At 43.8% G+C, this 24,407-nt stretch overlaps 1 protein-coding gene across 1 annotated transcript in view; it reads right to left on the bottom strand.

Annotated features, from left to right (window-relative positions):
* LOC141110461 (B-cell receptor CD22-like) overlaps nt 1-24,407 on the bottom strand; it is an 81,595-nt gene that overhangs the window by 18,406 nt on the left and 38,782 nt on the right. Inside the window, exons 5-9 of the mRNA XM_073601815.1 lie at nt 23,434-23,691; nt 14,900-15,160; nt 10,420-10,719; nt 4,736-4,996; nt 445-705 (exon numbers count right to left, since the gene is read on the bottom strand). Coding sequence (XP_073457916.1) covers nt 445-705; nt 4,736-4,996; nt 10,420-10,719; nt 14,900-15,160; nt 23,434-23,691 — 1,341 coding nt within the window. The remainder of the gene's footprint in view (nt 1-444; nt 706-4,735; nt 4,997-10,419; nt 10,720-14,899; nt 15,161-23,433; nt 23,692-24,407) is intronic.

Here is a 24,407-nt window from a genome sequence, read left to right as displayed (position 1 = left end):
CCCCTAACCACCCACAGTGTCTTCTAGCTCCTAAATTGCCACTCAACCTTCCATAGCAGCCCACAGTGTCCTACAACCTTCCACAATGCCCACCAGCCCTCACATTGCCCCCTGCTTGTTACAGAGCCTACAGCTCCACATAGTGCCCCCAACAGTGTCGCACAGTGCCCCCTAGCCCCCGTGGTGCCCTCTAGTCTCCCATATTGCCTCTGCAAAATCAATGGTTGGGTCAGTCCGAGGTTTTAGTTTGTAATGCAGACAGTTTCTGCTATACTCTGTTGTTAGCTATCTCATAGCGCTTTGTGAAACCTTTACCTTTTAATAAATGTTAATTTTTACACTATATGGTCAAAGCTTTGTGAACACCTGACCATCACAGTTAAATAAGCATTAGATCTTGAGAAATAAAATGGAGACAAACTCTTCTACAGAGCTGATACTTACATGACACATGTAGTAAGACTACATTCGATCTCTTCTCACCAACATCATTTTCTGCTGAGCAAGAATACTTCCCGATGTTTTTTATTTGTACGTCTTTCAGCTGAAAAGACCCATCACTACTGCTCAAAAAGACATCGTTTAGATAAAATTCATAATGGATTGAAGTTGGCTTGCCTCTGCTGGTGCACTTCAACGTCACATCCATGTGTTCAGTTACGTAATCTCCGGGGATGACAGTCAGAGTTACATTTTTTGGAGCATCTGCCAAAGAAGATAGTTTATTGAGTCATTCATATCTGCATCAAGATCTCTCACGCTGATTTTGATTAAACCGAAGCCTGCAGTTGCGCTTTTTTTTTTAAATGTGCAAGCGTAGGAGGGGGGCGCAGACATGATGGACTGGTGTCATGGTCTGGGTGCCAGAAATTAAAGCTGCACAAATATTGTGTAAAATACAAGAGGCGTGTGTATTCTTACTATAATCCTGAGGTGTCTAGTCATAAAAAAAATTTGGCGAGCGAAGGTTCCAAGCATTCGCATAGCTCTCATGAATATTCAACAAAATTTGCGTAATATGTTTACTTCCCCAGTTCCATCTAGTGGCCATAATGTAGTATTACCTGAAATACCCCAATCAGGAAAATATCACATGGTGGCCTTTAGATGGAGTTGGCGATCAGAGGATGTAAACATATTACAGCGATTTATTTTTTTTGTGACAGCTGTGTGAATGCTTGAAACATTGGCATACCAATATATATATATTTTTTATAAATAGAACCCTTATGCAGCGTACACACGGGCGGACTTTTCGGACCGGACTGATCCGACAGACCGAGTCTGGCGGACAATCCGATCGTGTGTGGGCTTCATCGGACCTTCAGCGGACTTTTCCAGTTGAAAATCTGACGGACTTTAGATTTTAAACATGCTTCAAATCTTTCCAATGGACTCGAGTCCGGACGAAAAATCCACTCGTCTGTATGCTAGTCCGACGGACAAAAACTGACGCTAGGGCAGCTATTGGCTACTGGCTATGAACTTCCTTATTTTAGTCCGGTCGCACGTCATCACGTACGAATCCGTCGGACTTTGGTGTGATCGTGTGTAGGCAAGTTCATTCGTTCCAAAAGTCCGTCGGAAGTCCGTCAAAAGTCTGAGGAAAGTCCACCGGAATGGCGTCGGACTTTTGTTGCCGAAGAGTCCGCTCGTGTGTACGCGGCCTTAGCGTCCCTTGTGTATTTCTTCCCGCTTAGTTCAGTAATTCAATATGAAGCAACTTGAGCGCTTTGTTTCCTGTAATAAAGACTGGCCACTGCTGTGCACATTGTCCTGTGCTGTGCTGTGTGTCTTCTATCCACCCCCCCCAAGCACAATGTAGTGGGTGGAGCCTGCTGGGTTCAATCCACAGCTCTGCTGCCTGCACAGGCTGTATACAGCACAGTGATGATGTCACAGCTGCATTTGTAATATCTGCACATAATACATATCTGTAACAGACATAGGAGTGTGCAGCCTATTGCATTAGGGTGTGCACCCCAAAGCTCAAGCACACACTACCGATCATGCACAATGTTCATTCAGAAAGAGAAGTGGCTGATAAATACATATTTACCGACCCCTTCCCTCACTCATCCTAAAACATCCCCGCAACAACAGCTGGCAGGAGAGGAGGAAAGCCGACAGTGCTGCAGAGGGAAGGAGGGGGGAGCCAGGGCAGTAGGGGGAATCTGTGCTGCACAGGGTGATTAGGGTGTGCCTGGGCACACCCGGCACACCCTGTGCGCACGCCCATGGTAACAGGTCTGGGTTTCCAAAGAGATTTGGTGCATTCATCATAAATCTTCATGCGTAATGTAGAATATACTTGGATTAAAGTATTTGTGCCAGGAGCTCAGCTTTAGGTTAAAACCCAACTCCAGGTTCCGTCCTCCAGTTTAGGTTGTACAATCTGAAATAAAACAGACTCTGCAGGTGGCGTGTCCTGTAACCACTTTTTCACAGCAGGTCATTCAACAAGGCTTGTCTGATAAGTAGCTATTTATCTGTATATGAAATATGAAAGGATCAGTCCATACAAAACTGATGCTTCACTTTATGGTAGATCCTGGAGAGTGGCAATCTGTTCTACCTCTCGGGGGCTTTGCCTAATTCCCAGCTCTGTACACCTGCTAGACTCATTATGAGGGGTTCCCATTATTGCCTGTACTGAGTTTCCAGGTCTGTATGCCTTCTCTACTCATTACGAGGAGCTTCCACCATCCCTGTGCTGTGTTCCTGGATCTGTACACCTCCTGTGCTCATTATGAGGATTTCCATCATCCCTGCACTGAGTTCCCAGGTCTGTACACCTGCTGTGCCCATTACGAGGGGTACCCACCATCCATGCACTGAATTCCTTGGTCTGTACACCTGCTATACCCATTATGAGGGGTTCCCATTATTGCCTGTACTGAGTTCCCAGGTCTATACACCTACCACGCCCATCATGAGGGGGTATCCATTACCCTGCACTGAGAACCCAGGTCTGTACACCCGTTCTACTCATTAGGGGGGCTTCCATCATCCCTGCACTAAGTTTCTGGGTCTGTACTCCTGCTGTGCCCATTCTGAGGGGTTCCCACATCTCAGTTCTGAGTTCCCAGGTTTTTACACTTATGCCCCGTACACACGATCAGACTTTCCGCCAACAAAACCGTGGATTTTCGTTCGAAGGTTGTTGGCTCCAACTTGTCTTGCATACACACGGTCACGCAAATATTGGCCAACAATTCCGAACGTGGGAACGCGGTGACATACAAGACGTACGACGAGCCGAGAGAAAGGAAGTTCAATACCCAGTGCGGCTCCTTCTGCTTGATTCAGAGCATGCGTGAACTTTTGTGCGACGGACTTGTGTACACACGATCGGACTTTCTGACAACAAAGTTTTGTTGGCGGAAAATTTGAGACCCTGTAAAAGAAACATTTGTTGGCGGAAGTCCGACAGCAAATGTTCGATGGAGCGTACACACGGTCGGACTTTCAGACAACAAGCTCACATCCAACATTTCCCGTCGGAAAATCCGACCGTATGTACGCGGCATTACTGTGTCCAGTATAATGGGCTCCCACCATCCCTGCACTGAGCTCCCAGGTCTTCACACCTGCTGTATCCATTATCAGGGGTTCCCATAATCCACAAACTTAGTCCCTGGGTCTAAATACCTGCTATACCCATTATGAAGCATTCCCACCAACTCTGTGATGAGTTCCTGGGTATGCACACCTGCTGTACCCAATCCAACATTCAATCGTTATTTATTTCTTAATTGGATTTTCTCATCATGGTTAATAAACTATATTGCCTATAGCTTTGGCTTACTCCAGGTGTGCCTTTGGGTCCCTATTACCATGGCTCATTGGCTTCCACACCATCACCCAGCTTACAGAGCGCTAACTTTGTTGAATTAGGTTTATTGTTGCATTTTTTAATGCATTTTTACAGCTGCACTTGGTTTGGATTCCATTACAGAGTGTGTTGATCTAAACTTTTAGCGCTTGGGCCACACATTGTGGTTTCTCTTTCTACGCCTGCTATACCCACCCCTGCTGGATTTACTTATTTTTTAATATAAACAAAGTAACAGGAGAAACACACTGGATTTTTCCTTTATTTTGTTATATTATATAACAATGGTCTCCAAACTGCGTACCGAGAGTCGAATGTGGCCCTTTGCGTGTCTTTATCCGGCCCTTGAGGCACTATTCCTTCTATTGACACCAATGATGAGGCATTATTCCTTCCACTGACACCAACAATAGACATCATTTCTCCAACTGAAACCAGTGATGGGGTACTAACGCCCCCACCAACGATGGTGCACTGTTTCTGACACTAATACCAATAATGGGGCACTATTCCTCTTCCTACTGACCACATTTTTAAAATCCCACTGACCACTATGCCACTACGAGACATTGTGGACTTCCATTGATGCTGGGGCGTTTTCTACTCCCACTGGCCACAGCCCTCCCCCCAAAGTCTGAAAAGCAGAAAACTGGCCCTTTGTTGAGTAGGTTTGGAGACTCCTGTTATATAGGATGTAATAGGAGAGGCTGGAGTGGGCAAATGTGAGTGAGGGAACCAAAATTCACAGGTGGGCAAGAATAAAGGGGGATTATAGCAGGGAGATCTCATTATTAAAGGCTTCGGGACATGTCAGGAGCCAGGGGCTGACTTGTGAATGGCTGGATGTACTCTCTAAAATACAATACAGTGACAATATGAAAACCAGGAGAAGGTATTTACATTTGACATCAATAGGTCTCGGCGATGATCTACCAGACCCAATGGCATTTAGGGCATTACATGAGTACTGTCCAGTATGGGTCCATTCTAACTGCAGAACCATAAAATCTTCAGTTGTGTTTTTGAACAGAACTCCATCTTTGTACCACTCGTGTCTGCTGGATTGTGGATTGCTTGTTTTCGATATACATTTTAATTTGATAGTTTCATTTTCTTTGAAAGATTTGCTTGAAATCCAAAGGTCTACATCTTTAGGAGGGTCTAGAAAAAGAAATGAACAAAGTGATCTATATAATGTATTTATTTAACATGTTTGTACAGTTTAGACATGTAGACATCACTTTTGTCTGCAGAAGGAGCAAACCATCCTCGTTCAGCCATCATAAAAGTCACCTTCTACTTTCCAATTTTTGGATATGTTAACAAATGTCCGACAAAGATCAGCCTCCCTGCTGCAGCTTCTCACCTTGTCATTTGTTAGAAAGTTACAATATTGCCACCTGATAACTGGGGGGAAAATAGAGTGAGGAAATGCTGTCTTCTTCCTGCAGCAAACTGATGACATCTTCTCAGCCTAGTCAAAGACTGGGGCTTAAGGATGGCTTTTTTATCCAGTTGCACTGGAAGCTGCAGCAAGTCTGATAGAGCCTCAAGACTGTGCAATGGGCCTAGGTCCCAATTAACGTAACACAATGGGATCAAATCCCCCATCACCCTTTCCCTTTAGCCCATTAAATAAGACACTTACAACCATTAGGTTGGAAAGGGCAAGGCCACAGCTTTATTAAATTCCAACACATAACATGTGAACATATTTAACCAGTGCCAGTCACAGTCTTATGCCCCGTACACACGGTCGGACAATGATCGGATATTCCGACAACAAAATCCATGGATTTTTTCCTACGGATGTTGGCTCAAACTTGTCTTGCATACACACGGTCGCACAAAGTTGTCGGAAAATCCGATCGTTCTAAACGTGGTGACGTAAAACGCGTACGTCGGGACTATAAACGGCGCAGTAGCCAATAGCTTTCGTCTCTTAATTTATTCTGAGCATGCGTGGCACTTTGTGCGCCGGATTTGTGTACACACGATTGGGATTTAACTGATCGGATTTTGTTGTCGGAAAATTTTACAGCCTGCTCTCAAACTTTGTGTGTCGGAAAATCCGATGGAAAAAGTCCGATGGAGCCCACACACGGTCGGATTTTCCGACAACACGCTCCGATCGCACATTTTCTGACGGAAAATCCGACTGTGTCTAGGGGGCATTACTGTGAGCCAGTGCTGTGTTTTGGCCTAGGCCAACAAGGCCCAGGCCTAGGGCGGCACTTTGTGGGGGGCGGCAAAAAAGCCGCCCCCCCCCACCAAAACGGCACCCGCTCTCCTCCTGCACAGGAGCCGTCAAGCCGCCCCGTAAAGCCGCGATTCTCTCTCTCTCTGAATGGCCCTCTGCTGTGGCCAATCATGGGGAGGGAAACAGCGGGCAGGAAGCTGGGCGGCGGCACGGCGAAACCAATTAGAGCCGCTCTCTCTCTCTCTCTTCTCCGTTCAGCTGACAGAAAGGGGAGGGGGGGCGAGCGGGGGAGTTCTCTGGTAAATGGAGCAGCAGATCTGTGACAGGGAGAGGAGAGCTGTGGGCTGTCTGTGTATCTCCCCCGCTCGCCTCCCCCTCCCCTTTCTGTCAGCTGAAGGGAGAAGAGAGAGAGCGTCTCTAATTGGTTTCGCCGTGCCGCCGCCCAGCTTCCTCCTCGCTGTTTCCCACCCCATAATTGGCCACAGCAGAGGGCCAATCAGAAGACTCTGGGGACATAATAGGAAAAGTAATCACTAAAGAATGGCGGCCCCTGTGTGTATCAGACATCATGCTACAGCCCCCAGCATGCATGCACTCTGCTGGGGGGGGGGGTTACAGGAGGAGAAAAAGAGAATGCTGTGCTGAGGAAACCAGATAGGGAGCCACACTGTACCCCTGTACCCGCACCACCAGAGAGCCACGCTGTACCCGCACCACCAGAGCCACGCTGTACCCGCACCACCAGAGAGCCACGTTGTTCCCGCACCACCAGAAAGGGAGCCACGATGTACCCGCACCACCAGAGAGGGAGCCACGATGTACCCGCACCACCAGAGAGGGAGCCACGCTGTACCCGCACCACCAGAGAGGGAGCCACGCACCACCAGTGAGAGAGCCATGCTGTTCCCGCACCACCAGAGAGCCACGTTGTTCCCTCACCACCAGAACCACGCTGTACCCCCACCACCAGAGAGCCATGCTGTACATGCACCACCAGAGAGCCACGCTGTACATGCACCACCAGAGAGCCACGCTGTACATGCACCACCAAAGAGCCATGCTGTACACGCACCACCAGAGAGCCACGCTGTACATGCACCACCAGAGAGCCATGCTGTACCTGCACTACCAGAGGGGGAGAAAGATGAAGCCACTGCCAGGGTAGAGACATGCTACACTACTGACTAGAGTTGGCCTGGGCAACCCAGAGTGAGTGAACGTCCAGCCGGAGGAATCACTGTTGCAGTTTCACCGGGTCTGGTAAGAGAGCCTGTTGGCCATTGTACATTACTGTTCCCAGGAACCGAGCCATTAGGAAGTACCTAACCTGATATCCTCTAGGCCAACCCTAGTGATGCCACTGTCCCAGAGCACACAACAAGTTACGGCACTGAGTTTCGGTAACTGGCCAGACAGGGATACGCCAGCGTGGGCACCCAGGACATCTGCCGCCTGGAGTCCCACAAGCGGCGATGGGCTTTTCGTAGCAGCCGACACCTCTCTCCCCACTGTCAGCCACATACACTCAGTACAGAGCCAGGAGGAGGAGGAGCCACAGAGGAAGGACACGACTTCAGTGCAAGAGCCTCCCAAAGCACCCAGCACATATCCCCTTACCCCCCAAATGAAAAGATGCTGTATCGCTCACTGCCCTCCTCCTGCGGTGTCCCTCTGTCCTCCCATGAAGATGACAGGGCGGATCTTAAAAAGGAAGGGGTGTGGCCTTGACAGGATAGGGTGGGTCATAGTTATATTAGGGGGTGCGTGAGCTTAGTCAGGCCTAGGGCAGGACAAAACCTAAATACACCACTGCTGTGAGCACTCAACCAAAAGAATTGGGAATTGGGGCCTGTCCTTACCATAAGTGCTGGACAGACAGTCTACTTCCAATTTTCCATCAAGGGCATAGCCCATTACAGCAACTTTAACTACTGGCAAGGTCAAGAAACCACTGCAAGCAGTGACATACTATAACAGAGGAAAAAGGGGCGGGAGGGTGGGCAGCTCTTCCAACCGACTCTTCCGAAAGACCCAGAATTCCCTGGGGCACACGTTCCCTGAGCTCAGGCCCATTCCCATGTTTCAACCAATCGTTCCCCTTGACCGGCACCTGGCCATGCCCCCATCAGTCAAGGCTCTCTTTCCCTAGGGAGGGGGCTCAAGAGGCCTTCATTTCCTAGCTGCAGGACATCCAACATCATCTAGCTCAGATTTTATCAAACATGTTATCCTAGAGGAACCCTTAAAATAACTTTCAGGTCTTAGGGAGCCCCTGCTAAATTTAAATCATAAGGGTCAATTGGACAATTGCCCCTTACATCAGTGGGAAGAATGCACCCCCTTACAGTGGTGGTCAGATAGCCACCCCTACAGACAGTTAAAAAGACCATTGGTGTAATACCGCTGGCTCTGCCAAGTGTCATTGGACCTGGAACTATGCAGGCACCATCAGATTAAAGGTAAACCAGTCACAGATCAAAGAACACCTAGCGGCTTCTGGAGGAACCCTGGTGGAGAATGGCTGGTATAGTCCTTTCCTCCTATGCGTTACTGTTCGGGCCCACCCCTTTCATTCATTGAATTTCAGTTCTTTCAATTGTGGAGGTTCAGTATTACACCTGGGGGCTGTATGCAAATACAGTTCAGCCTAAGAAATACCCACTCTTCCAGACTGACATCCACCTATTAAAACATTTTGACAATTGCATAACTCCCTTAAAAATAAGGTAATAAATGAAAATGGACTTCAGAGTCAAGAGTGCAGAAGCGACTTAGTGACCCTAGTCCAATATTCCCGTAAAAGAAAATGGTCATGTGAAAATATGTGGGCTGCCGTTGCTGACTTCCATCTGAAAATGCTCACAGCTTGGCTGTTTTTGGCTTCAGCAATTTGTCACTGACCCAGAAAAATGCATGCAGCAAGTGAACTTGGAGAGGGTCTTAAAGTAGAACTATAGGTAAAACTTTTTTTTCATTTTGGATAGAGTAAATGAGGGCTATAACCGCTGTCAGACTTTTTTTTTTTTTCGCCATCTTTGCCCAATTGGGGAGATTTCCCTCCACTTCCTGTCCCACAGCCAAACAGGAAGTGAAAGGAAATCTTAGGGAATTCCTTGCCCCACCAGGTCTCCAGAACTAGTGTCCCCATTGGAAGATTCCCCTTTATTACTTTTCTGGGGACAAACCAAAATCTGGGATTTTCTTTTACTTTCATTTTCAATGATAAGGGTAAACAGGACAAAAACGGGGGGGGGGCAAGGGCAGTAATAAAATCTGACAGATGTTCTAATCCCTCTCTACGCTATCCAAAACTAATAAAATAGTTCTGCCTTTTTTATACTTTAACTCCTGATCCCAATACTAGTTCCAGGTCAGTGACTGTATTTTCAGAAAGATGGACAGTCCTCATATTTCTCACATAGCAGGTATCATTAGTAAAGGGTATAGAAACCTGTAGGTGGGGTGCAGTGTGGTGCAATGGCAATAATTCACAGAGGCAGGTACAATAGAAGACTTGTATTGAAGTAATGCAGCAATAATTCTCAACAAACCCGGTGGGAGGGCTGCCCAACCGGGTACACTCACGGTTTCCAGTAACATGAAAGAGGGCAGAATGCGGCCTGGCATTCTCGTGCCCAGGCGGGAAGATGTCCAGAGGAGCTGCGACTCTGCGGTTTGCCTCTTTGTCTGAAACTTTTCCCTACCACTAGTACTGTCCCTAACAGATGAGGTACCTTTCCCTACTCTACCCACTTGCAAAAAGCGCACCAAGCCTGGGAGCCAGGGCCCTAAAAAGGCTTTGCCTGACCCAAGATGGCTGCCAGTGTCCTATTGGGCAGCAGCATCCAACCAGATTTCTTCCTCAGTGACCCAGGAAACCATAGAGGTACTATGTTCCTCTTGACTTCCTCTCTAGCTACAAGGCCGCTGTAGATGAGTGCCACCTGCAGTGGAGAAGTAGACTGCACATGCCTACAAGCCAACATGTCTATGCCATTCAGGAACAGACCCTCCTTTTCTTAAAGTGTTTGTACACCTCGAGCTTGAGCTTGGACTTGCAAAAAACTCAAATTATACATATGGAACATGTTGACTTCTAGGCTAGGCTGGAGGTGCCAGTTTACAAACAGAAGGTATGTGCTGGCACCTTAATGCCCTTTAGCATACTTACCATTTTTCAATGTCTTCTAAATGATCATGTGACACTTCTTCATAAATACACTATGAGCTACTTTTTTATTTTGTTAACTTGCTGGTGGATCATCCCATACAAAAAAAAAAGTGCTTTGAGTTGTTATAGAGTGCTTTCTCTCTTTTATATATTGTTTGCTAATGACAAGTCTATTGTACTTTTCGGCTCATGGAAAGTAGATCTTATACTTACAATGAATGTCAACGTCAATATTCGGTGACTTAGTGTGTCCTGCAGAATTTACAGCTTCACAGATATAGCTCCCAGCATCTTCTGCCTTCATAGGTTCATTCAATTTTTTTGAAATACGCCTTCCATTCTTATACCATATAGTGCTGGTCACTTCTGGGTTGCTGCTATTGACATTGCATTGAAAAATGACCTGGTCTCCTTCAACAAAGATGACTTTGTCTTCAACAAATACGATCTTGTCGTCCTCACCAATTGTTGGTCTATCTAGTTTTAGGACTACTCTTGGGTACCTGGGAGCATCTAAGATAAGAAAAAAAATTCAGCCTTCAAAGTTAATGGAAAACTATGACAGTTTTCAGTTAGTTTTATTCCAATTTTTACAAATGACAACAAGGGGCCGGCAGCATAGAGCCAAGGTATAAAGGAGCCACAGTGGAGGAGTGGAGTGCTTAAGTGCTTAAGTAAACAGCCTGCAGCAAAAAGCTATGGGGGAAATGAGCCAAAGTGGAGCGGTGCTGATGACAGTACACCACCTGCAGTGAAAAGCTATGATGGAAAGGAACCAAAGCAGATAGGTGCTGATGACAGTACACAACCTGCAGCAAAAAGCTATGGAGCCAAAGCAGAGAGAGGTGCAGATGACAGTACACCACCTGCTGCAAAAAGATAAATGGGAAAGACAGCGACAGTGGAGGAGTGGAGCGGTGCTGATGACAGTACACAGCCTGCAGCAAAAAGCTAGCGGGGAAGAGAGCCACTGTGGAGGAGTGGGACAGAACTGATGACATTACACAGCCTGCAGCGAGGAGCTAGGGGGAAGAAGGAGCCACAGTGGAGGAGTGGGACAGTTCAGATGACATTACACAGCCTGCAGCGAGGGGCTAGGGGGAAGAAGGAGCCACAGTGGACGAGTAGAACATTCAGATGACATTACACAGCCTGCAGCGAGGGGCTAGGGGGAAGAAGGAGCCACAGTGGAGGAGTGGGACAGTTCAGATGACATTACACAGCCTGCAGCGAGGGGCTAGGGGGAAGAAGGAGCCACAGTGGAGGAGTGGGACAGTGCTGATGATGGCACACAAGCTGCAGCAGGGGCTAGGGGGAAGAAGGAGCCACAGTGGACGAGTAGAACATTCAGATAACATTACACAGCCTGCAGCAAGAAGCTAGAGGGAAGAAGGAGCCACAGTGGAGGAGTGGGACGGGGCTGATGATGGTACACAGCCTGCAGTGAGAAGCTAGGGGGAAGAAGGAGCCACAGTGGAGGAGTAAAACAGTTCAGATGACATTACACAGCCTGCAGCGAGGAGCTGTGTAATGCTTTATACAAAAAAAATTGGGCTAACTTTACTGTTTTTTTTTTTTTTTAATTTATTAAAGTAATTTTTTCCAAAAAAAAATGCATTTGAAAGACCGCTGCACAAATACAGTGTGACATAAAATATTGCAACAACCACCATTTTATTCTCTAGGGTCTCTACTAAAATATATATATATATATATATATATATATATATATATATATATATATATATATATATATATATAAAATGTTTGGGGGTTCTAAGTAATTTTCTAGCAAAAAAAATGATTTTAACTTGAAACCAACAAATGTCAGAAAAAGGTTTAGTGTTTAAGTGGTTAAACTTTCCTCATTTACACACCGAAGTCTATTCCATTGAAAATTGTTACAATGTTTATACTTAAGTCTCACTGCTAAAGAATGTTGTGATTCTTGGCAGACTGCCCGTTTTTTTCTTCCTTTCTTTTGAGGGCTGTGGCTTCAGAAGAGCAGAAGAGAATTCTTTGCATATTAAGAATCGTGAAACACTTTTGTCAAGATCACAACGGGGGGGAAAAAATCACGATAACGATTCTTGACGAATTAATCATGCAGCTCTATTTCTTATGCTGTTTTTTTCCTTTGCATTCACACCTGAGTGTTTAGTTTTCAGGCAGAAAGTTGCAAAAAAAAGTCACAAAAGGTCACCAATGTAAAAAAAGCAGAAAACGCCTGTCAAAAAAGAAGCTCCTGTACTTTTTGGAGCGACGGGCGTTTTGCTTCAGGCGACAGAAGGCTCAGATGTGAACAGGGGCCATTGAAATGAATCTGATTTGTCTTGTTTCGCCTGGTGTCTACTGGGACATGGGTAAGCAGCCTTGCTCCTTCTCCCCCTCTATGTACATCAATATTTTGTTCAATCATGATGCTGTATTACAAGTTTTTTTATTGTTTATGCCTTTAGGCAATTATATTGTTTTCCTGATCAATCTGCTAATTAAATTACAGATACCCTCCTGACGAAGCGGCTATTGTCCGCGAAACTAGTTGAGAGAGAGATGCCATCTGTGATCAATTAAATTCAGTTTAATTGATCACAGTTAAATTATTTTTCTGGTGATATATATGAACTGCTACCATGTTTTAATCTGTAATTGACTTTCTTTTGCATCAATAAAATCTTTTGTATTTTTTATATTTGTAATATATTTAAAATTGTGTTGCTTTACTGTAATGCGATAGTCCAATTGCCCCCATGTCCTTGTCCCAGCCTGGTTGGGGACTAGGCTCCCAACCCTGTTATTTCTTGTCTTGTTGGGTGTTTTTAGAGATGAGGCTTACAGCAGAAAAACACCCAAAAACACCTAGATGTGAACAAGAGCCTCAGGCGTTTTGCTTCAGGCTACAAAACGCTCACATGTGAACAGGGGCCATTTAAATGAATGGGATTTTGCCTGTTGGGTGTTTTTCGGGCTTTTTTCACTCAAGGCACTCTTTAAAATTCTTCACAATCCTGAGGCACCCCAATCTAAAATGTAAAAAAACAAAACTAATAGTTTTACATAATGCAGCAACATCTATACATGTAGGACACCCAACGTTAGAAGCGATTTATTCTTACAAAGCGAATACACCTTTGTGCACTGAGACTGAATAATATTCCGATGTTTTCTCTTCTCTCTCTCTCAATTTCTCTTCCTCACTCCTCTAATGTGACCCCAGTGCTGATGAAATGGGGCAAAAAAGAATACTGTGCAGGTGCCCAAGGTCCTTATTATGATGACATCATTGGTTGTTGGCAGTGGCGGCCCGTCCATAAGGGGCACCCGGGCACCGCCCCCTCTATCCTCGCCACCCCCTATAATATGAATAATGGATAGATTCATGCAGAGCTTGAATCTATCCATGCCCCCCCCCCCCTTTTAAGGCATCCGGCCCCTTTCAGGACGCCCTGGCAAAAATTTTCCCTGAAGAAGATTGCATAAATTAACTATTTCGAAACGCGTTGGTTTGAATAATTTTTTGTCATTACTTTAATACACTACAATTGTGTTGTCTTTACACATGTTTCTTGTATAAAATTTGTTTTCAAAACTTTTGTATAATAAAAAATAATTTTTTAATATTTCTTGTAAGTAATTTTGCCCTTAAAATCCCATCTATATGAGGTTCTTTTTGTACTATTTAGGGATGGTGGCAATTTTTCACACCAATTTCTGAGAGTCTATCTGTTTTCAGGGGCAAAAAAAGAATGCTGTGCAGGTGCCCAAGGTCCTCATTATGATGACATCATTGGTTGTTGGCAGTGGCGGCCCGTCCATAAGGGGCACCCGGGCACCGCCCCCTCTATCCTCGCCACCCCCTATAATATGAATAATGGATAGATTCATGCAGAGTTTGAATCTATCCATGGCCACCCCCTATTCAGGCATCCGGCCCCTTTCAGGACGTCCGGCGCCTGAATTACAGCGGCGGGGGTGTTTTTTTTAAGCACCTGATTAGAGCCATAGGCTCTAATAGGCTTCAAAATAGGGTGCTTTCAATGACTCAAGTGATGGGGTTGGGTTACTGAAGTAGTAAACTATGCACAGTAAGCAAAATAAGCTTGCGTTCACATTTTATTGCCCAATCGTGTGCAGGGGATGTAAAAAGAAAAAAAAATTGCGGATTGTGATTTGATCGGATAATGGTTAGTACAGCGACACCTTGCTATGTGAAAAAAATCTGTGTTGCTTTTATTAAATCAACATCACTGACAGGGGTGGACTGACAACTCATGGCGCCCCCGGGCAATAGGAGTTTATGGGGCCCCCAGGCAATCAGAGATTATGGGGCCACACAGTATACACACACACACACAGTATACAATCACACAGTATACACATACATGTACACACAGTATACACAGACATGTTTCTATTGGCTGAGAAGGTACTGGAGAGGTGGGGCAGCTATAATCTCGGGATTTTTAGACCAAAAGGATGTCGGTAAGTTACATTTTAGAGACAGATGTAAAAAAAACACAGATTTTTACATCCGGTCCCTGGTTTTACTGAGGCTGGCAACCCTGATGGGGCCCCCTAGTGGCCCGGGGCCCTCGGGCAGTGCCCGAGTGGCCGAATGGTCAGTCCGCCCCTGATCACTGATACCATTACATATACAGTACATGACATAAATACAGCTCCATGTAATACTCACACATCACATTCAGATCTAGCTTGTCAGAGTTTGCTTCTCCCAGGTTGTTACGAGCCAAACACGTGTAAGATCCGGAATTGTCTTCCTTTATATTGTAGATTGTGAACCGATTACTGGTGCGGTTATAGCACTCTGCCCCATCCTTGAACCAGACATAGAGGGAGACCGGGGGGTTTGCTTTGGTAGAACATTCCAGTGTGATGTCCTTTCCTTCTTGTATGGGTTCCCCATATTTCTTAATAACAGGTTTGACAGGAGCATCTGAAAATATTGTAAATTATTACACAAAAAGTTTCAGAACAGGATAGGCGGGCACTACCGATGTCCATAGACCAGCCTTTACCAACCTTTGTAACATGGAGGAATATTTGTGTAGCGTTACCCCCCGTGAGGGCTGCTAATAGACTCTATACCCCATTGGCTACCCCGACTCTGCAAATCCTCTCTTACCTCTGACAACTTGGGTTCCATCCCGTCACAGCTGTGATAGTAATTAGAGACTCACACAATATCACTGAACAACTCAGATATGTTTACTGAGATAAAAGAAACTCAAAGAATTGCATAAGTAAACACAGCTTAATTTAACGTGAATATGCCTCGTATATACTGTACATGAATACTTAACATAAATCCACTATAAGACCTATGTGGGCAGGTAGACAGGGAGTCCTGGAGCAAAAAGTATAAATACCATAGGCAGAGGGATGGCAGGACGGAGGCAGGACAGCAAGACAGACAGGGATAAGCTTGGTGGCGCTCCTTTAAGAAAAGGGGGGTGGTTTAGAGATGCGAGGAGACTGGGGGAAGTTAGTGCCAGGAAGAACGGGAAGTGACATCAGTTTAGATCAGAGAGCGTGGAGATTCCCCCCACGCCCTCCCTATGTTTGGTCATTATGTCAGTTGGGCTGTCCGGACAGCCCGGCAGTGGTGGGTCTTTGGAGGAAGAGAAGAAGGCTGGTATACAACAAGGTGGTTGGGACTAGGGTTGCCATATCATCCCTTTAATCCAGGACACACATTAATTACACAGGTTCTGTGGCTGATTAAGGTGGTAATCACTTGGTGCCTTATCTGCATTAAATCAGCCTCAGAACCTGTGTAATTAATATGTGTCCTGGATTAAAGGGATGATGTGGCAACCCTAGTTGGGACCCATCTGTGGTATGGGGTTCCCGGGTACCTTCCGGTTAACAAGGGGTTTAACAAGGAAAGGTTTAAAATGGTAGGTCAATGCGTATGTCGAGTACCGTCTCCGAGTCAGTGGTTTGCGACTGGAGGCCTGAGTTTTAAAAGAAGTTGGTCGCAGTGACCAAGTTGTGTGGCGTTGCCCTCAAAGACCACCAAAAAGTATAGAGAAGTTTTTGTTGATGATTATTTTAAATGTTATTTAAGTTACGTTAATTGTTTAAATAAAAGGCCGTAAGGCCATTTTACTCCAAAACCTTGTCATGTCATTTATGGGGTAAAAGGGGGTGGTTTGGAGGTCAGAGGTTAACAGGTTGAATAGAAATCTGGAGGTGTATGTCCTTCATATGTCAAGAGGAATAAATACCCAATACTATATCACATGTATTGGATTTCTCCCCTCTGTGTCCTCAACACACAGACCAACCAACTGTAATATATCAACACAATATAACTTCAATGATATTCTATAGGGTGGCTCCCTGTAGTTGTTCAATGCAATATACAAGGGAATATAAGGAAGTAAGGAAGTTGTGCACAGCAGAGAGGAAATAAGAAATGTTCCTTTAGTTCCAGTTATCTTCAGCTAGCCTGTGTTCTTTGCACTGCAGTAAATTGTAGTCCAAGATGAAAAACGGTAACAAGAATGAACTGAACTGCACTTTATCTGAAGAAATGATAACCAGTGTATGCTTCTCCTTTAACTGTAGTGAAGAAATGTTCACAATACTGACTTTAAAGCACAATGGGGGAAATATCTGAATTAACGAAAACCATTTAATAAATTTTTTCTGAATGTTCGTAAATTTGAATATTTGAAAATTTGTAAATTCGTACATTCATAAATGCGTACATTCGCACATTCGTAAATTCATAAATTCTTAAATTCTTAAATTTGTAAATTTGTAAATTCGTGAATTCGTAAATCTGAAATAATAATTAACTAATAATAACTTAACTATTACTAACTATTAAATTATAGGTATTGTAATTTCCTTTCAAATTTGGCTGTTTGTGAACGTAACAAATACAAATTTATCCTAAATTACGAATTATCGGAAATAACGAATGCCGTATCTAAACGAATGGAACGCAATGAATTAATAATAATAAATAATAGTAATAAAAACGTTTTATTATTATTATTTATTGTTAATTTGTTCCATTCCATTTGTTTAGATGCGGCATTCGTTATTTCGGATAATTCGAAACTTCGGATAAATTCGTATTCGTTACCTTCACTAACAGCCAAATTTGAAAGGAAATTACAATACCTATACCTAATTTAATAGTTAGTTACTATTTCAGATTTTTGAATTTGTCGAATTTCGAATTTCCAAATTTTCTAATTTACGAATGTGCGAATGTACAAATTTCCAAATATGCAAATTTTCTAATTTACGAATGTGTACGAATTTATGAATTTATGAATTCACGAATGTACGAATTTATGAATGTACGAATGTAGGAATTTACGAATTTACGAATTGCAATCATAACGAATGACCCGAAAAACGAAAAAAAAAAACCCAAAAAACGAATGAAACAAAAATGAAAACAAACAAATTTTTTTGACAGTGCACATGTCTACCTGTCACACAGACCTCCTGCTGGCAGCGTCAGAATGGCGTCCAGAGAGAGCGAAAACAGGCCACACCCACCTTTTTATTTCCTCTCCCAGCAGGCTGTTCTGTGCGCACAGCATTCTGTTACCTGTGGTCTGGATTGGCCCTGCTAACAGTGTCACTTCCTCATCCCGGACCACATGTTCCATGATGCCTTGCTCTGGGTCATTCTCACAGGAGGAAAGAACACACATAGAGTCCAGCATGCACTAGAGGGTGCCAAACCCATATAACCATAAAGAAACTGTCCCTTAATCATAAGCACAGTAGCAAACCATGGCTACATTTGAAATAACTTTCCAGCCTCTGGGAACCCCATCTCAAAACTGCTACAGTATATCTAAAGTTAACGGTTCATTAGTGTGGTGGTCATTTAGTAGAATGCTCCTTATATTTAACGTGGTTGTAAAGCCTTAGGCCCCTTTCACACCGATACATTTTTTCTGGCGTTTTTACCTTGCAAGAAAAGAGCAAGAAAAATGTTACCCTTTAAATTCTATGGGACTTTTCACACCACTGCACTGTGGGTGCATGTGTGTTTTGAAAAGTCCTGCATGCTGCATCTTTGGTGCAGTTTTGAAAACCACACCAAAAACACAGCTTCCCATTGAAATAAATCAAAATCTCAAAGTTGCAGTAAAATTGAAGAAAAAAACGCACCGCGATTTGCGTATTTGGTGAATTTTTGAGTCACATGTCCATTTTACACAGGTGCAGGCAACCCAAAAACGCATTTGTAACACAGCAAAATCGTGGTAAAAACATGTTTTTACCGTGATTTTGCTACAGAGCAGTGTGAAAGGGCCCTCATATATACCCAGTAAAGTGACTGGCCTCAGGTGATACACAGAGATGAAACAAATCCTCCTACACATGTTTAAATGTCTCTGCCAAAGGGAAACCTTTTGGATTTATACCCTGATTACCATGACACCTGGTGGCCTCAATAAGGAATTTGAGATTGGTACCCTCCTTTGACATGCCTTTTTGTGGCACAGGTCTATATGCTTTCAGTCTATATAAATGGGTACATACAGACACAACCATGTCCCAATAGACCTTACTAATATACAGTTATGTCCTTAGAAACTCATTGTCATGTTTTTTTTTCTTTTGCACATATACAGTATCTCACAAAAGTGAGTACATCCCTCACATTTCTGTAAATATTTTATTATTTCTTTTCATGTGCCAACACTGAAGAAATGACACTTTGCTACAATGTAAAGTAGTGAGTGTACAGCTTGTATAACAGTGTAATTTTGCTGTCCCCTCAAAATAACTCAACACACAGCCATTATTGGCTGTGTGTACCCCTAAGTGAAAATGTCCAAATTGGGCCAAAGTGTCAATATTTTGTGTGGCCACCATTATTCTCCAGCACTGCCTTAACCGTCTTGGGCATGGAGTTCACCAGAGCTTCAGAGGTTGCCACTGGAGTCCTCTTCCACTCTTCCATGACGACATCACAGAGATGGTGGATGTTAGAGACCTTGCGCTCCTCCTCCGTTTGAGGACGCCCCACAGATGCTCAATAGGGTTTAGGTCTGGAGACATGCTTGGCCAGTCCATCACCTTTACCCTCAGCTTCTTTAGCAAGGCAGTGGTCATCTTGGAATCTTGCATCATGTTGGAATACTGCCCTGCGGCCCAGTCTCCAAAGGGAGGGGATCATGCTGTGCTTCAGTATGTTACAGTACATGTTGCCATTCATGGTTCCCTCAATGAACTGTAGCTCCCCAGTGCCGGCAGCACTCATGCAGCCCCAGACCATGACACTCCCACCACCATGCTTGACTGTAGGCAAGACACACTTGTCTTTGTTCCCCTCACCTGGTTGCCCCCACACACGCTTGACACCATCTGAATCAAATAAGTTTATCTTGGTCTCGTAAGACCACAGGACATGGTTCCAGTAATCCATATCCTTAGTCTGCTTGTCTTCAGCAAACTGTTTGCGGGCTTTCTTGTGCATCATCTTTAGAAGAGGCTTCCATCTGGGAAGACAGCCATGCAGACCAATTTGATGCATTGTGTGGCGTATGGTCTGAGCACTGAAAGGCTGACCCCCCCACCCCTTCAACCTCTGCAGCAATGCTGGTAGCAGTCATACGTCTATTTCCCAAAGACAACCTCTGGATATGACGTTGAGCATGTGCACTCAACTTCTTTGGTCGACCATGGCGAGGACTGTTCTGAGTGGAACTTGTTCTGTTAAACTGGTGTATGGTCTTGGTTACCGTGCAGGAGCTCAGTTTTACGGTCTTGGCAATCTTCTTATAGCCTAGGCCATCTTTATGTAGAGCAACAATTCTTTTTTTTTTTTTCAGATCCTCAGAGAATTCTTTGCCATGAGGTGCCATGTTGAACTTCCAGTGACCAGTATGATAGAGTGAGAGCAATAACACCAAATTTAGCACACCTGCTCCCCATTCACACCTGAGACCTTGTAGCACTAATGAGTCACATGACACTGGGGAGGGAAAATGGCTAATTGGGCCCATTGTGGACATTTTCACTTAGGGGTGTACTTACTTTTGTTGCCAGCGGTTTAGACAATAATGGCTGTGTTTTGAGTTATTTTGAGGGGACAGCAAATTTACACTGTTATACAAGCTGTACACTCACTACTTTACATTGTGTCAAAGTGTAATTTCTTCAGTGTTGTCACATGAAAAGATAGAAGAAAATATTTACAAAAATGTGAGAGGTGTACTCACTTTTGTGAGATACTGTATATACACACACACAGTGGGGAAAATAATTACCGGTATTTGATCCCCTGCAGATTTTGTAAGTTTGCCCACTTACAAAGAAATGAAGGGTCTATACTTTTTATCATAGGTTTATTTTAAATGATAAAGACAGAATATCAACCAAAAATAGAGATAAAACACATGATACAAATGTTATACATTGAGTATTTGATCCCCTACCAACCAACAATAATTCTGGCTCCCACAGACTGGCTACAGTAGGCGCTCATGTGGTACACAGATTTGTCCTGTCAATATAATAAGAAGGAGCTCCTAACGACAACTCGTTATGTGTAGAAAAGAAACCTGTTTACAGAATCTCTTCCTTCCTTCCATTCAAACCTCACCACCATAGGTAAGACCAAAAAACTGTTAAAGGACATCAGGGACAAGATTGTAGACCTGCACAAGGTTGGAATGGGCTACAGGATCATCAGCAAGAAGCTTGGTGAGAAGGAGACAACTGTTGAAATGATTATTCGCAAATGGAAGAAATACAAAATAACCATCAATCGCCCTTGGTTTGGAGCTACATGCAAGATTTTGCCTCATGGGGTGAGGATGATCATGAGAAAAGTGAGGGATCAGCCCAGAACTACACGGGAGGAGCTTGTGAATGATCTGAAGGCAGCTGGGACCACAGTCACCAAACAAACCATTTGTTACATGCCACCATGGATTGAAATCCTGCAGCGCCCATAAGGTCCTCCTCCTCAAGAAGGCACATGTACAGGCCCGTCTGAAGTTTGCCAATGAACATCTAAATAATTCAGAGAAGGATTGGGAGAAAGTGCTGTGGTCATATGAGACCAAAATTGAGCTCTTTGGCATTACCTCGACTTGCCGTGTTTGGAGGAAGAAAAATGCTAACTATGACCCTAAGAACACCATCCCTACAGTCAAGCATGGAGGTGGAAACATGATGCTTTGGGGATGTTTCTCTACTAAAGGTACAGGCTGACATTCCCACATTGAGGGGCCAATGGACGGGGCCATTTATTGTAAAATCTTGCATGAGAACCCTCTTCCCTCAGCCAGAACACTGAAGATGGGTTGTGGATGGGTCTTCCAGCATGACAATGACCCAAAATATACCGCACAGGCAACAAAGGAGTGGCTCAAGAAGAAGCAAATTAAGGTCATGGAGTGGGCTAACCAGTCTCCAGACCTTAATCCTGTAGAGAATTTATGGGAGCTAAAACTTTGAGTTGCCAAGCAACCTTAAGGATTTAGAGAAGATCTGTAAAGAAGAGTGGACCAAAAGCCCTCCTGAGATGTGTGCATACCTGGTCACCAACTACAAGAAACGTCTTACCTCTGTACTTGCCAACAGGGGTTTCTCCACCAAGTACTAAGTCATGTTTTGCTTGGGGATAAAATACTTATTTTACTCACTGAACTGCAACTCAATTTATAACATATGTATCATGTGATTTTTCTGGATTTTTGATTGATATTCTGTCTCTATCATTTAAAATACACCTATGATAAAACTTATATACCCTTAATTTCTTTGCAAGTGGGCAAACGTCCACTATGATTGCTTTTACTTTGTAGGGAACCTCCAGCTGAAAACAAAGATATCTGGATGATGCCTGTAGCTGCACCCATCATTCAGATATCTCCACGCAAAGTCCCTAATGTAATATGACATCGACCTGGGGAAGGTGGTTAACCACTTGCCGACCGCTGCACACAGATATACGTCAGCAGAATGGCACAGGCAGGAAAATGGGCGTACCTGTACGTCCCTTTGAATTTGCGGCCTATCGGGCGTGAGCGTCCCGCAAACTCGATATTTGCCGGAGGCCCGCAATTGCGGTGAGAAGAGGCAGAACGGAGAGAGGCCTATGTAAACAAGGCATTTCCCTGTTCTGCCTAGCAACATGACAGAGATCTACTGCTCCCTGTGATCGGGAGCAGTGATCGCTGTCATGTCAGTGGTATCCCATCCCCCCCCACAGTTACAATTACTCCCTAGGACACACTTAACCCCTTGATCGCCCCCCTAGTGTTAAACCCCTTCCCTGCCAGTGTCATTTAAACAGTAATCAGTGGCTATTTTTAGCTCTGATCGCTGTATAAATGACAATGGTCCCAAAATAGTGCCAAAATTTTCAGATGTGTCCGCCATAATGTCGCAGTCCCTATAAAAATCGCAGATCGCCGCCATTACTAGTAGAAAAAAAAAAGAATAATAAAAATGACATAAATCTATCCCCTATTTTGTAGACGCTATAACTTTTGCGCAAACCAATCGATATACACTTATTGCGATTTTTTTTACCAAAAATATGTAGAAGAATTCATATCGGCCTAAACTGAGGACGGAATTTGTTTTTTTATATATTTTTTAATTTTTTTATTTATTATAGAAAAAAGTAAAAAAAGATTGCTTTTTTTTTTTAAATTGCCTATTTTTGTTTATTACTCAAAAAATAAAAACCGCAGAGGTGATCAAATACCACCAAAAGAAAGCTCTATTTGTGGCAAAAAAAAAGGACGTCAATTTTGTTGGGGTGTAACGTCGCACGACCGTGCAATTGTCAGCTAAAACGACGCAGTGCCGAATCGCAAAAAATGCTCTGGTCAGGAAGGGGGGTAAAATCTTCCGGGGCTGAAGTGGTTAAAGGGATGCATTTTTTTTTTAATCTTTTCTAACGCTAGGGGTGCCGATAATTAAATTCCTATTCATTTAAATTCATGATATTAATTAAAAAGTCGAATATAATACAATTATGTATAAAAATATAAATATTTTTTTTAAAACTGTAATTTTCGGTTTCGGCCAAGTGCATCTCGAATTTTCGGTTTTGGCACCAAAATTTCCGTCCGGTGCACCTCTACTTGCAATATAAACATTGAGCATTATTTCTTCAGTTTACCTCTTATCCCCCCCCCCCCATTCCTGATACATCCAATAACAAAATGGACACAGCATTCCAATATGAGCTTAACTACTTACACAAGACGGATACTTCCACCAAGTTTGATTTTGTTTCACCAATTTTGTTTTTTGCCTGACAGAAATATTTTCCTGGATAAGTGACTTCCAATTGGCTGGCACTTCCTTTTTTGGAGTTTTGCCGTTGATTATCTTTGAACCACGTGATGTCATAATCTGGCGGATTGCTGCTTTCAACAGAACAAGTCAAGGTCGTCGACACCCCTTTTATTATTTCTATGGTGGCGTTAGAAAAAATATTAACATTTTTGGGGGCATCTGGAATGGCAGTGAAAGTCATAATTATTTTATAGGCATTAAAAAAAAAAAAGAGGATCAACAACAAATGACAAAGAACATTTAAATACACGACTATTGATCCAGCTTTGTCAGTTATGGATAGAATAGGAAAGGGTTTGAACCCCTGTCAGGTTTTTATGCAATCCAAGGCTCATTTCCTGTCCTGTTAACAATGTTTTACCAGACAGGAAGTGAGGGAAACTCTCCAATGGAAGGGAGTGGGATAATGCTAGAGCACCAATCATATTTTTATTTCTATTATAATCAGTATAAGGGCTCATGCAGACAGGCCGAAAATATTCTGTTTTCAGATCTGTAATGCATACTTTTTTTTTTTTTTTTTTAGATCTGACCACAGCTGTATGTTATGCTATGGGCATGGACACCTCTGTAATCTGGAGCTGGGTTTAAAAATGAGAATAAAAAAAAATTAAAAATCTGCATCCAGGGTCCTGCGTATGAACTGTATTTAAAACTGTACACTTGTAATGTTTGGACTAACATTTACATGTGTACAGAGTTTAGTGTCAATATTGACCCAGAATGACCGCCTGCCTCCTAGCAACCTAAGTCTCTAGATGGCAGGAGCTGCCTGCATCATAGCAGCCCACGTCTCTAGATGTCAGAATCTATCTGCATCCTAGCAGCCCATGTCTCTATATGGCAGGAGCTGCCTACATCATAGCAGCCCATGT

Source organism: Aquarana catesbeiana, linkage group LG10, assembly GCF_042186555.1.
Source record: "Aquarana catesbeiana isolate 2022-GZ linkage group LG10, ASM4218655v1, whole genome shotgun sequence".
Classification (NCBI taxonomy): domain Eukaryota; kingdom Metazoa; phylum Chordata; class Amphibia; order Anura; family Ranidae; genus Aquarana; species Aquarana catesbeiana.
The sequence above is the reverse complement of the archived record's forward strand: the minus strand, read 5'-3'. Positions and strand labels throughout refer to the sequence as shown.